At 44.2% G+C, this 14,278-nt stretch overlaps 1 protein-coding gene across 1 annotated transcript in view; it reads left to right on the forward strand.

Moving 5' to 3' along the window:
- The first annotated feature begins 4,329 nt into the window (after positions 1-4,329).
- Positions 4,330-14,278, forward strand: part of ARHGEF2 (Rho/Rac guanine nucleotide exchange factor (GEF) 2) — a 44,356-nt gene continuing 34,407 nt past the window's right edge. The window contains 4 exon segments of the mRNA XM_008570761.1: positions 4,330-4,406; positions 6,558-6,647; positions 6,649-6,675; positions 12,110-12,148. Of these exon segments, the coding sequence (XP_008568983.1) occupies positions 6,579-6,647; positions 6,649-6,675; positions 12,110-12,148 (135 nt within the window). The 5' untranslated portion in view covers positions 4,330-4,406; positions 6,558-6,578.

The following is a 14,278-nucleotide window of genomic DNA, read 5'->3' on the forward strand; positions in this document are numbered from 1 at the left end:
TGTGGGCTATAGAGTCTGTCCCAACTACCAACTTTGCTGTCACAATGCAAGAACAGCCATAGACAATATGTCAGTGAATGAGTATGGCTGGTTTCAAAAAAAAACTTTATTTATGGGCACTGAAATCTGAATTTCATATAATTTTTATGTGTCTCAAAGTATTCTTTTTTTATTTATTTTTTCAAACACTTAAAAAAGATAGCAGGACAGATTTGGCCTACTGGCTATAGTTTGCCAACCTCTGCTCTAAATTATCAGAGGCCTTTCTATCCCTCTATTCTCTTTGAAAGGACAACTTTTTCAGGAAACAGCAGGGTCAGAGCATGGTATTGATAACACCAAGGCCGAAGGTTCGATCCCTGTTACTGGCCAGTTGCCCAAAAAAAACCCAAAACAACAGGGTCCCAAAGGACAGAAAAGCTATTTCTTATTGTTCTTCTTGTTCTGGTTGCATGCTCACTTTTCCATCAGAAGCTGTTTATGATAACTAGTCCGCATCACAGTTGTGTGCATGTCAGCCCTTGCGTTATTTATTCTCTCTTTCTCTTTTTAAGATAAAACAGTGGATCACCATCATACCACGCCTATTTCTGCATCTGTCTTGGGCCTTCTTTCTAGCTCTCTATTTCAATATGTCCTGCCTTCCCTCTGCCTTTAAATAATAACAACAAAAACAACTATGATAATAGCATGTCTTGAGCACCTAATAAGTGCCCAAATCAATGTTAGTTTATATATTATCATCAAGTCTCTCAACATCCTCACAAGGTAGGTATTATTATTCCCATTTTCCAGATGATTCTGAGGCTCAAAAAAGTTAAGCAAGTTCCCAAGGTCATATGGCTTATAAAGGCGACAGAGCTAGCAAATCTGACAGAATTCAAAGCCATTATAACACTGTAAAGCTACAGGACTACGCCAATTGTGGCGCTACGGCTAACGTCGGAAGCCTGCTTACAGCGCCAATTGTAGAGCTCTTCGACTTCGCCAGTTGTCGGGCTCTTTTACCTGCCGGTAATCCTGCCGACTGGGCCATTTGTTGAGCTAGAGCAGGGTCTGGAACTCACAGACTCAAGCCCGTTCACCGACTGGGTCACAAACCCTTCACACGCCAGGCTGGGTCCCCAGACCCCTCACATGCAGGTCTATGAGCTAGGTAACCAGCAAACAGGTCCTTGGAGGCCGCAGATTGGAAAGCACGGTCCTGTGGCTGCCGCCAGAGACAGTAAAACACCAGCCAAGGTGGTGGTGCCGCGCAGGCGCACTACCTCCACCCACACAACCTATTCACAGCAAATGCTCGGCAAGATTCTGAACGTTTGAGGGGCCTTGACCATTTTCCTATATTTTCCCAACAAACACCCTAAAGAAATTATGGTCTCAGAATTTTGAATAACAGGTATCTCTCTCTCTATTAAAATATTCTATGTTCCCATCCCAGTACCCAGTAGAGTGTCTAACAAATTTTTTACGACTAGTGCAATCAAAAGTTACACATTTAGAGAAGGGGACAGGGACAGGAGACACTGATGGCCTGTGATGGTGGGAAAAGCAGCTGATCCAGAGGCAGGAAGATAAGTAAAATGATTTCTTAGAGCATTTTCCTGCTTTACCCCCCTGCCCCCATCACAAGCATCTGATCCCAGACCTATTTCAGAATCTCCTATCTCTCTGCTCAGCGGAAGCAGTGATGTGACATGATGCGATCTCATTCGGGAGCTAAATAAAGACATTGTGTGAGGGCCAGCCCTGGCCATCCATTCATTGTTTCCTGAACTCAGGAGGCTGGGGGACGTGGGAGGGGGGCTGGGAGAGAGTTAATGGGAGGAGAAGCAAGGAAGAGAACACCACAATGGGAGCCCCAGCTTGAATTTCAGAAAATGAAGGAGGGACTATCGCTGGAAGGGAGTTGAGGAAGCCTTGCTAAACCTGATCTCTTTGAAGGACAGACTGAAAATATTGGCATTATATCATTGGGGGGGGGGAGGTTAGAGAACAGGAAAAACTCTGAGAACTGGAATGACAATGTAAGGGAGAAGTCACCCGACAGATTCCATTTTCACCAAGGGCAGAGACCATGAATTAAATGACACAGATGCTGGAAAAAGGATAGGTCTTTGAGAAGAGTGTCTATCTGAGCTACAGGAAGAAGTGTGAGCTACACAAAGATCTCAAGATCAGAAGTAGCTGTCGGTGGGGCCAGGGTACCATCTCCAGGGATGGAGGGAAAGAATAGGCTTCAGTTCATGCATTTCATTCAACTTGCCATATTCAACCCTGCGGATACAGCAGGTACAGTGATAGCAGGTAGAGGCTGCGTATAGGGACTACCGCTTACACTGACTTTCTGCTTCCAGGAGGTCACTGAATACCAGAGCATCCAGTATCCCCCTTGCTACCTCTTAATTTCTGGCCTGTTTCCACCCCTGTTCCTCTGTTCCTCTTTCCCTAGTGTGCATCTCCAGCTCTTACTCTTCCCACCCCAGCTCCTCACAATACTTTTTGTCAAACCCTTTCCGCCCCTAAATCTCAGCTTAGGAGACCACTGATTGGCAGGGACCATGCCCAGGCCCTGAGGCTCTGTCCTGCTCCCTGTGGATCTGCCCATCCTGTTTGTAGCCAGCTCACCAGATGGCATGCGGCCCAAGTCTGCAGACAAGGAGGGACGGGATCCCTCCTGGTGGCTGGCTGAGGGGTCCCCTCTATATGGCTCCCAGAGATGATGAGCACAGGGCCTGGGCCAGTTCCCTAGGCCTCTCTTTTTCTCTCCTTAGACCATCCGTTGGGGAAGCAAAATGCCATTTGAAGAAGCCTGAGCACCTGTCTCCCTTTCTTTCCTGTGGTTAACAGGCACACAGTCACCCCAGGCACAAGTTCTTTCTCCTCAGCAGTTCTGGGTAGAGTGGGGGCAGTGGACAGATTGCAGTGAGAGAGGAGAAAATAGATTGAAGGAACTACTTTCTGACACCTGGACTGTCCTGGGGCGGTTAAGACAACCTGGAGAAGGCTTGACATCCTCACAGAAAGCCTGGGAGCAGGGAAGATTCTGGTTCACGGCTTCCAGGTCCTCCCAGGCACTCCTAACATCTTAGTAGTTGGGAGTGGTCCTGGGAGAAAGGGAGCCTGGGAGGCTCATTCTAGCAAAAGGCCCAGAGAGACATGGCCTAGGAGTGAAGTGTACAGAGGTATGCAGTCACTTCCCTTCCTGCCCCTCCACCACACTGGTACTCTGGGACTTGGTACTTCTTTCTGGAGTGAGGCTTATTTTCAACTTTAAGAGCACCTGAGGGTTCTTAACTCAGACACACTGAGGTGAGCCCTGATGCCAGTCAGAGGTGTTGGGCAGTGAGAACAATGCCCATTTGGGAGAGAGTGAAGGAAATGTGTGTGATGTGGCTGATGCTTGGAGCCCTTCTCTCTACAACTCGGGGAGATACTCCCATATGACCAGGGTCTTAGAGGGAAGAAATCACAACACTTTCTCAAGCATGAACCTTTTTCCCCTGCTACTTTATCTGCCTAGAAACCTCCCCCTACCCCTCGGCTAACTCCTAACCACTGCACCCTCCAGGCACAACTCAAGGGCTATATGCTTCCTTCTGTTTCTCTTTTTTGAGTCTCCTAACTGGTAATATGTGCTCACTCCTTTGATAGCCCAAAGTCTTATGCTGAAACTTCTCTTGTGGTATTTAGCATACTCTAGCCAGTTATTTAGTCATTTGTGATTTTTGCTTTTGCCTGTGTACGCACACATGTGCAGACACACACTCACCCCCTCACTAGACTGAATTCCTTGGGGATGGGAAAAATATCTATTTCTCTTTGCTTGGCTTTTTGACATATAGGTGCTCAGTAAATGGAATAATAATGAACAAATGAGGATCTCTTTATGTACTAGAAAGAAAACTGGACTGGGAGCCAAAAAACCCGAGTTTCAGACTTGACTCTGCAGTTAGTGCACAATGTGACCCTGATTCAGCTGCTCTCCAATTCTGTGCTTCAGTAAAGTGAGGGGTGATTGGATACTCTGAAGCCCAGCTGACTGTGACACCCTTCTAGTTCCAAGGTTCCAGAGTTCTAGAACTCTGCTCACCCTTCTCTTCCTTCTTGATTCAGGCTGGTCTGCGTGTGCCTCCCATGAACAGAACTGTCCCAGATGTGTTCCTTGCAGGCGGAGACCTGGTGCCTCAAGGTCACACTCGCCGCTGCCTGTCTGCAGTCGAATCTGGAGAGCAGCTGGAGGACGAGGAGGAGGAGGAAGGCGAGGGGGGAAAAAAGGAGGGGAGTGGTTTCCATGCTGTACCCCTCCGAAGGTCAGGGGCTTTCCGTGTCCATAGCCACAACTATGATCCCTTCAAAAGACATAGTTGGGGGCCTGGCAGGGAGTTCCAGGACCCTCTGAGCAGGTAAGCCTCCAGGGAACCTCCTTTCCCTCCTTCCCTCAAGCCCTAGACCTTGGAGAAACTGGTTGGGAAGGCATATTCTGATGTCCTTGGCCCCCCAATTATGCCTCCCTAGAGAGACAACCATCTTTGAAGAATGTCAAGAATTGAGAAGGAGATCTGGGCCCCTAGTTCTTTCCCTGGAGAATCAGAACCCAGGCTTACTGTGGGCCTTTCAGAGGATGGACCCTGCCTTTCAAAATGTGGTTCTCCCCATGGGCCCTGGCTCCTTCTTTTTACCTGATCTCAAGGGCAGGTTGGGGGTGGGAGTGGGAAGGAGGTGTAGACTTGAGGTGAGTATCAAGACACTTAGATTTTATTGCCTCCACCTTCCACTTTGGGTTCCTTAAAACCATACAAGGGTGTCAGAGCTAGAAGGAACTCAGAGATCATACAGCCCAATCTTCTCATTTTACAGATGATGAAACTGAGGCCCAGAGAACTTTTTTTTATTTTTCCTTTTTGTCTTTTTTCGTGACTGGTAACGGGATCGCAACGCACGGTGTCACGCCTGTACTGCGACCAGCAACAGGATCGCAACCCTCGGTGTCGCGCCCGCACCGCGCTCAACCAGTGAGCGGACCGGTCTCTATATGGGATCCGAACCCTCGGCAGGAGCGCCACCGCGCTCCCAAGCGCCGCACTCTACCGAGTGCGCCACCGAGCTGGCCCCCAGAGAACTTTTTAAAGAGGTTTCTTTTTTTTTTTTTTTTTTTTTTTTGTCTTTTTCCATGTCCGGCAACGGATCGCAACCCTCAGTGTCGCCCCTGTACCGGACGGGGACCGGCAACGGGATCGCAACCCTTGGCGTTGTTCCCGCGCCTCGCTCAGCCAGTGAGCGGGAACCGGTCTGTATGTGGGATCCGAACCCTCGGCGGGAGCGCCGCCACGCTTCCCAAGCGGCGCCCTATAGCAGTGCGCCACCGGGCCGGCCCTAAAGAGGTTTCTTGAGAGAAGTGGTCCCAGGGTTGGAACACTGGGCCTGCCCCACTCCCAGATTCCTGCCAACCTGCTCGTTCCAGGCTGAGGCAGACCCAGGATGTTTTAGATTAATTCATAGGACAGCACTGCAGTGGGAGAACAGCTGTTCTTGCTCAGAGTTGTGCATATACTTGGCCGACCGGAGGAGAGGGACCCATCTCTTCCCCCTCCCCTGGAAAATCCCTGACCACTTCCCCAAAGACAGAGGAAGTCAGAAAGAGAAGGTTTGGGGGTCAGCATAAAGAGCTCAGTGTGAGTGGCCCTGGGCAAGCACTGTCTCACTGCTTTGGCAATGGTCCGCTTAAACAAGTTTCCTTAGCTCCAGTGAGTGGACCAACTTTCTCTAGCTCCTGGGCAGGGCTGGATGAATTGAGTGAGGGAAGAGGACCCTGGGCATTGTCCCTGAACTGGCTTGGGTGGGAACTCGGTTGAGAAGCCATGCCTGCAGGGCTCATGGCACCTTCCTAAGAGCAGCTGATTGAAGGAAGAGATGCCCTGGGTACCTCTTATGTGGTACCAACTGTACCTCTGGGTCTTTCAGGTGTCATCCACGTTTCACAATCAAGTATTAATTCTGTCCTTTGGGTAGAGAGGGAAGGGAGCTCTGAGTGCACTATCTAGCTGAGTAGGGCAGAGGTTGGCATCAGAAACCAGACAAGCGGGCCGGCCCGGTGGCTCACTCGGGAGAGTGCGGTGCTGAAAACACCAAGGCCCCGGGTTCGGATTCCATATAGGGATGGCCGGTTTGCTCACTGGCTGAGCGTGGTGCTGACAACACCAAGTCAAGGGTTAAGATCCCCTTACCGGTCATCTTTTAAAAAAAAAAAAAAGAAACCAGACAAGGAGTGAGAATCCAAATCAGGCTTGTACTTGGCCTCCCCCCGAACACTGGCTTTCTTCTGGAGAGCAGTACTGTCTTTGACCAGCAGGGGCCACCCTTGCCCGCAGTCAGCCATGCAGCTCTGCCAAAGCAGAACCCCAAAGGGAGGCCAGTTTGGGTGTGGGCTGCGCCTATGCCAACAGGAAGGGCTGGGCTGGGGGCAAGCAACAGGGCTGGGCTGAGGCAGTGTTCCTCCCTGGTGCCCATCACTGGCCACTGGATACAGAGGGCAGTGGTGGCAATGTGTGTTTCAGGAGGAGACTACAGGCATCGGGATGCCCAGACCCCCAGGAGGCCCACTTACTGCAGAGCCAAGAGGAACTGGACACCTTTCTGGGACTGCAGCACCAGGGTAGCCAACACTCCCGCCTGGTATGCACAGACAGATCTCCATGGAGGCCACTGCTTTGCTCTCCCCCTCTCCTGCCCCTCGCCTGTCTAGCCACCACTCTGTGTCATTTCTGTTCTGCCAGCTGCTGGGTTTCTCTGTGCCCAGGCATTGCTCTGACACCATCTGATCGAATCTGAATCTGTTGTCTGTGCCCCTCTGTCTGCTTCCCTGGGTCTGCAGGCTCTGTCCCCAACTCTTGGTATCCCGCCTCTGTCTCTTTCTATAAGACTCTCTGTTTCTTCCTTTCTGTATCTGTGTCTCTGTGTTGATGCGGGTGTATCTGTTCCTCTCTCATTAAAAGGCCCCTGTTCCCTAGTAGTTATAACCACTTCTTTCTGTGGACCCTGTATTTCCCAGATTTGGAGCTGAACTTATAATTTTTTGGATGAAATTAGGCATCTGGCACCCTGAAAGAAAATAGTTCTCTAACACGATAATCATAGGATTATTGCTTGAGAAAGGACATAGAGATTGCCCAGCCTTCTGGCTTAAGGGAACATAACTGGTGGATCTCAAACTAGAATCTAAGGACCACTGAGGATACATGATACACAAGGGCTTTAGAGACACCACTGGTTCTGCTAGTTCAGAGTCCCTGATGAATACACAGAGATGTCTCAAGCCTAGTGGCTAAAGGTTGCCACCCCTCCAGCTCATCCTCTAGCTGGCCAGGAGTTCCAATCCTGGCCTCATTGTTTGCTACCTATGGTCTGGGAGAGAGGCTGAGAAAAAGGGGCTTGTACAACCTGTTAGGGAAGCACCAAGAACCCATTTTATCCCATCACCTGCTTTTCTCCATCAGCACCTCTGCATTTCCCCCCACTCCCCACCCCATTACATTCTGAAGATCACAATAATAAAGCTATATTTTAAAGTTGTGATTATTAGATGAATAAAAGTTGTTAAAATGTTGGCATACAAGAGGAGCTCAGTAAATGTTTATTTTCCTCTTCTCCCCTCCATTCCTTTATAGCTCTTTCTCTCTCTTCCACCTTTCTCTTCCCCTCCCCAATATCCCCCTTCTTGGTATTACGTTTTCTTCTTTCTCACTTTTCCCTAGTGTTTTCCCCCCTCTTATTATGCCTTCCTGGTCTGATTCCTCTCCTCTCTTCACTTAACCTTTAAGCCCTCCCCTTAATATTCTCATTGTATATATATTTGAAGTTGTGGGTTTTTCTTTCTCCCTACAGTAGCAAGTGTGAATAAGTATTCTACTAATGTCCACAGACCGAAAGCCTGTGACTCATTAAGCTAGACCAGGAGTCTCAGACTGACAGTCCACGAGCCAAGTTTAGCTCCAAAATTTATTTTGTTTGACCAATATGGTGCTTACACTTTTTGAAATTCAGATGTCCTTAAATGGGACCTGTGCTCTCCGGTTTGCCAGAGTTGTTAATATTCTGTTGTGTTTTTTCCTTTGTCTTTTTAATATAATATTTAAAATGAATGCCCAATAAATCAATCACCCATCTCAAGAACTAGAATATAACCAGTACATTTATCTTACTTCTGTGTTCCTCCCTTCTCTTATTGCCTTGCCTCCCCACCAGAGGTAACCACTATCTTGCATTTTATTACCCATTTACCTTTTTAAAAATAGTTTTAACACAAGTATATGCCTTACCTAATAATATTTTATGTATTTATATTGTTTCTGAGTTTTAAAACACTGTTATATTGTACATTTTTTATAACTTGCATTTTCATCCCAACATTGTTTTTAATTTTTATCCATGTGTTACAAATATAGTTCATTCATTTTAATTCCATTCTTCTGGTAATGAACATTTGTATAGTTTCCATTCTTTGCTATTATGAAGAATAACACTATGAACAGCCTTTCATCTACCTTTTGGTGCACACTTGCCAGAATTTCTCTAGGGTACATACCTTGGTGTGGAATCATATCATAAAGTGTTTAGAGGTTCGTTTTTACAGATAATGGCAAATTATTTTCCACTCCCATCAGCAGGATATGAGTTCCAACTGATTCATATCCTCTCCAACATTTAATGTCATCAGACTTTTTAATTTTGCCAGTCTAGTGGTTGTAAATCTCATTGTGGTCTTAATTTGAATTATCTTTATTACAAATACAATTGAGCATCTTTTCATATGTATATTGGCCATTTGTGCTTCCTCTTCTGTGAAATTTCTGTTCAAGTCTTTTGCCCTCTTTTCTATTGGGTTCTTTGATTTTTCCTTTTTGTTGTTGTTTTTGTTTATGTTTTGAATGAGTTCTTTATATATTCTGAATACTAATCCTTTGTTATATGTGTTACAATGATCTTATCTCAAATTTGGCTTTTCTTTTCCTCTCTTATGGTGTCTTTAAATAAACAGAATTTCTTAATTCAAAAAAAGAACATTTTGAAAAATAACATACATAAAAAACATGCATTAAAGAACCTTTGAGATTTTGATTGGAGTTGCATTGAATCTAAAGGTTAACTTAAAGAAAGTTGACATCTTTACAATATTGAGTCTTACTATTCATGAAAGTATTATATCTCTCCATTTAAAGTATTTCAATAAAGTTTTTTAAATTTTTATTTTTTTGGCAACTGGCCAGTGCTAAGATCCAAATCCTTGACCTTGGTGTTGTAACACTGCCCTCTAACCAACTGAGCTAACTGGCCGGTCCTCAATAAAGTTTTATAGTTTTCTCCATACAGGTCTTGTGGATATATGTTAGATTTATTCTTAGGTTAGATTTATGTTATTAGGTTATTTTTATGCTAGATTTATATTATACTTCTTTTGTCAAATTTTTAGTTTTAGCCATTTTGTGGAGTGTCTTAGAGATATCTCATTCTGGTTTTAATTTGCATTTCCCTGTTGAAAATTATGTCAGGCACGTTTTCATATGCTTATTGCCCACTTGACTATTTTCTTTTGTGAAATGTCTGCTCAAGTCTTTTGTTCAATATTTAAAGTAGTTTGGTTTTTTTTTCCTGTTAATTTGTAACAGTTCTTTATATATTCTGAATTTAAGTCTTTTGTCAGATATGTGTATTGTGAATGTTTTCTCCCAGTCTGTAATTTGAATTTTTACTTTCCTAATATTGTATTTCAATAAGCATAAGTTTTTAATTTAAATAAAGTCCAACTCATTAATTCTTTAATGGTTAGTGCTTTTGGTCATGTTTAAGAAATCTTGCCTACCTAAGTATGTATGTGAAGATTTTTTCCAATGTTTTCTTCTAGAAGATTTATTGTTTTAGCCTTTCACATTTAAGTCTATGATTTATCTCAATATTTTTGTATGGTAGAGGTCAAGTTTCCTTTTTTTTTCCCCCCTTATAAATATCCAGTTGCTCCATTATTTTATTTTAAAAACCTTACTTTCCTCCATCGAATTGCTGTGGTGCCTTTGTTGACAATAAAGTGACTGTATTCACATGGGTCAATTTCTGGGCCCTCTTTTTTATTCCACTGATTTGTCTTTCTTTATGCCAATATCACATTGTCTTAAGTAATTTAGCTTTATCGTTAAGTCTTTAAAATCTAGTAGAGTAAGTCCTCCAACTTTATTATTCTCTTTATGATTATCTTGGCTATTTTAGGTCCTTTGCAGTCCCACATGACTTTTAAGATCAGCTTATTAATTTCTAAAAAACAAAAATTCCTGCTGGGTCTTGATTGAAATTGTACTGAATTCAAAGACTAATTTAGGATGAATTGAGATATTTCTATATTGAGTTTACCTATCCATGAAAAATAATATATCCACTTAATTAGGCTTTCTAAAAAAATATGTCTTTTAAGAAAGTATTAGTTTTCTTCATATAGGTTTTGCCAATCTTTATTAGATTTATTTCTAGGTACCTTGTAGTTTTGGTTACTATTAAAAACGCTTTCTTATTTTTAAATTACATTTTATAATAATTTTTGGCTTATAGAAATGAATTAATCCTCATACAGTGACCTTCTAGTCATTCATCTTGCTATAAACTTTCTTATTTATTTATTTAGTTATTTAAGTTAAAACAATTTATCTGTGGGTTTTATTTATTTATTTTGGGGGGCTTTTCTAATTAGACAGTTATGTCATCTTTAAATGAGCTTTGTTTCTTCTTTTACAATATTCATTCCTTTCATTTCTTTTTCTTACCCTAGCATTCTGGCTAGTACTCTAGTACAGAGCTGAACAGAAATGGTAATAATGGGCATTTTTGTCTTGTTTCTGATTTTAGAGGGAGTACATCTTATGTTTCTCCATTGAGATTGATTTTTGGCTGTAGTTTTTGAATGACATTCTTTATCAGGTTAAGAAAGATTCCTTTTATTCCTAATTGCCAAGGCTTTTGGTTTTAGAATGAATCAGTATTGAATTTTATCCTAGGCTTTTCTGCATTTACTGAGATGATTATATTTTTTTCTCCTTGAATATGTTATTGAGGTAAAGATTTTTCTCATGTCAAACCACCCTTGTATTCTTAGGATAAATCCAACTTTATCGTGATGGATTATCTTTTCCATATGCTACTAGATTTTATTTGGGGTATCAATTATCTATTGCTGTACAAGAAATGAACTCTAAACTTAGTGGCTTACAACAGCAGCCTTTTTTTGGTCTCACAATTCTGTGGGTGGGTAATTTGGGCTGGACTCCACTGGTAGTTCTTCTGCTGGGCTCACCTGGACTCATTTATGTGGCTGCAGTTGTCTGGTGGCTTGAATAGGTCTGAGGATTAAGGATGGTCTTACTTACACCTTCAGTTGACAGTTAACAGTTAATAGTTGCGATACCTTGGTTCTCATCCACATGGCCTTTCCAGAATGCCAGCTTAGGCTTGTTCAGATGGAAATAGCATTCTAAGTGGGTGAGAGTGAAAGCTTTAAGGTTTCTTGAGGCTTAGGTTCAAAACTCACATAATGCCGCTTCTACGACATTCTATTTGTCATAGTAAGTCACAGGCCAGCCTGGATTCAAAGAGTGAAGAAATAGACGCTGTCTTAAGGGGAGGAGCTGCAAATAAATTGTGGCCATTTAAAATCTACTAGAATTAGCTAATATTTTGCTTGGGATTTTTGTTTATATTAATGAGACTGGGCCCATAATTTTCCTTTGCCCATACTGTCTGTGTGTAGTTTTAGAATCAAGGTTATACTTGACTTACAGAAAAACTTGAAGAGTTTTTGCTTTTGTTTTCTATTCTTTGAGCTGGCCAGTTAGCTCAGTTCATTAGACTGCAGCTTTATAACACCAAGGTCATGGGTTTGGATCGCCATGCTGGCCAGCTGCCAAAGAAAATAAAAAGTGAAATATTTTCTATTCTTTGGAAGAGTTTGTGTAAGATTTCAATGTTCTGTTCCTTTAAAAAATCTGTCCTTTGCCTATAAAACTGTTTTGGCCTGGTGTTTTTGTTTTGTTTATAGAAACAATAACTACTGATTCCATTTCTTTAATAGGACCATTCAGACTTTCTATTTCTTCTTGATTCAGTTTTGGTAAGTGTGTTAGTCTGTTTCTATTGCTTATAAGAAAATACCTGGAACTGGGTAATTTATAAGAAAACAAAATTTATTGCTTATAGTTTCTGATACTGGGAAGTCCAAAGTCCAGGGAACACATTTGGTGAAGGTCTTGGTGGTGTCAACAGTGACGGAGGGGTCTCACATGGCAGAAAATGGAGGAGCAGAGAGAAAGATAGTTCCTTATGTGCTCTTCTTTTACAGCCCTCAGAGCCATGCCCCTGACCACCATTATTAATCCATTCCCTATGACATGGTCCTACAATCTAGTCACCTCTTCAGGGCCCCACCTTTCAATTACTATAATAGGACTTCCCACCCCTTTTACACTGTCACAGTGGGGACTAAGTTTTTTTTTTTTTTTTTTCCTTTTTGTCTTTTTTTGTGTCCGGCAATGGATCGCAACCCTCAGTGTCGCGCCCGTACCGGACCAGGACCGGCAACGGGATCACAACCCTCGGTGTTGCTCCCACACCTCGCTCAGCCAGTGAGCAGGAACCGGTCTGTATGTGGGATCCGAACCCTCGGCGGGAGCGCCACTGCACTCCCAAGCGGCGCACTGTAGCAGTGCGCCACTGGGCCGGCCCAAGGGGGACTAAGTTTTGGGGGGATATTCAACCCAAGACATTCTGCCCCTGGTCCCCCCAAACTCATATCCTTTTAACATACCAATACATTCATTTCATCCCCAAAGTCTTAACTTGTTTCAATTCAAAAGTCCAAAGGTCAAAGTCCCATCTGTGAAATCAAAACAAGTTATCTGCTTCCAAGTTACAATAGTGGGACAAACATAGGGCACATATTCTCATTCAAGAAGGGAGAAATAGGCCAATAGAAAGGGATAACAGGTTCTAAGAAAGTCTGAAACCCACCAGGGCAGGCATTAAATCTCAAAGCTGGCGAATCATGTACCTTGACTCCATGATCAATGTCCTCTGCACACTGGTATAGGGGATGGGTCCCCAAGTCCTTGGGCAGCTCCGCTCCTATGGCTTTGCTGGTCTTGGCTGATGCTGCAGCTCTCACAGGCTGACGTTGCACACTGGTTGCTCTACAAGTCTGTGGTCTCCATGGCAGTCCTGCTCCCACGGCTCCTCTAGGCATAGCGCTGATGGGGTTTCTCTGCTACAATTCTGACCTCACATTTCCTCTCAGCGTCGCTCTAATGAAGACTCTATGCAAGGGTAAATCCGCCACTGCTGCAGATTTCCTCCTGGACCCCCAGATTTTTTCATACATCCTTTGAAATTGGGGTGGAGGCTCCCAAGCCTTCCCAGCTCTGACGTTCTGTGAACCTGCAAAGTTAACATCATGTGGACACCGCCAAGGCTTCTGGCTTGTATCTTTCAAATCTGTGGGTCTGGCCGGCCACAGCTGGAGCAGCCAAAGCACCCAGGGCGCTGGTGCTGGAAGCAGCTTCCTGAGGTGGCCCTGGGCCACAAGCCCAACGAGGGCACCTCAGGCCTGGTTACCCAAGACCATTCTGTCTCCCTTGGCCTCTGGGCTTGTAATAGAAGATGCAGCCTCCAAGATCTTTGAAGCACCTTCAAGGTCTTTTCCCCCTTCTCTTCATAATCCCTTTCTTCTGTACTAATCTCCTTAGCAAATGATTGCTGGGCTGTGCCATTGCATTTTTCTTCTGGAAATGCTTCTCTACCACAGTGCCAGGCTGCAAATTTTCTAAATCTTTATGTTCTGCTTCCCTTTTAAATTCTGGATTTCTCATGCCTTTGCTGCCATAACTGAGCACAGGCTGTTACAAGTAGCCATGCAGATTCCTGAATGCTTTGCTGCTTAGAAATTTCCTCCACCAGGGCCGGCCCGGTGGCGCACTGCTACAGTGCGCCACTTGGGAGCGTGGTGGCGCTCCCGCCGAGGGTTCGGATCCCACATACAGACCAGTTCCCGCTCACTGGCTGAGTGAGGTGTGGGAGCAACACCGAGGGTTGCGATCCCGTTGCCGGTCCCGGTCCAGTACGGGCGTGACACTGAGGGTTGCGATCCGTTGCCGGACCCGAAAAAAGAAAAAAAAAAAAAAAAAAAAAAAGGAAAAAAAAAAGAAATTTCCTCCACCAAATACTCTGGGTCAGCACCTTTAAGTTTCAC

This window comes from Galeopterus variegatus, unplaced genomic scaffold (assembly GCF_000696425.1).
Source record: "Galeopterus variegatus unplaced genomic scaffold, G_variegatus-3.0.2 Scaffold33, whole genome shotgun sequence".
NCBI classification, from domain to species: Eukaryota; Metazoa; Chordata; class Mammalia; order Dermoptera; family Cynocephalidae; genus Galeopterus; species Galeopterus variegatus.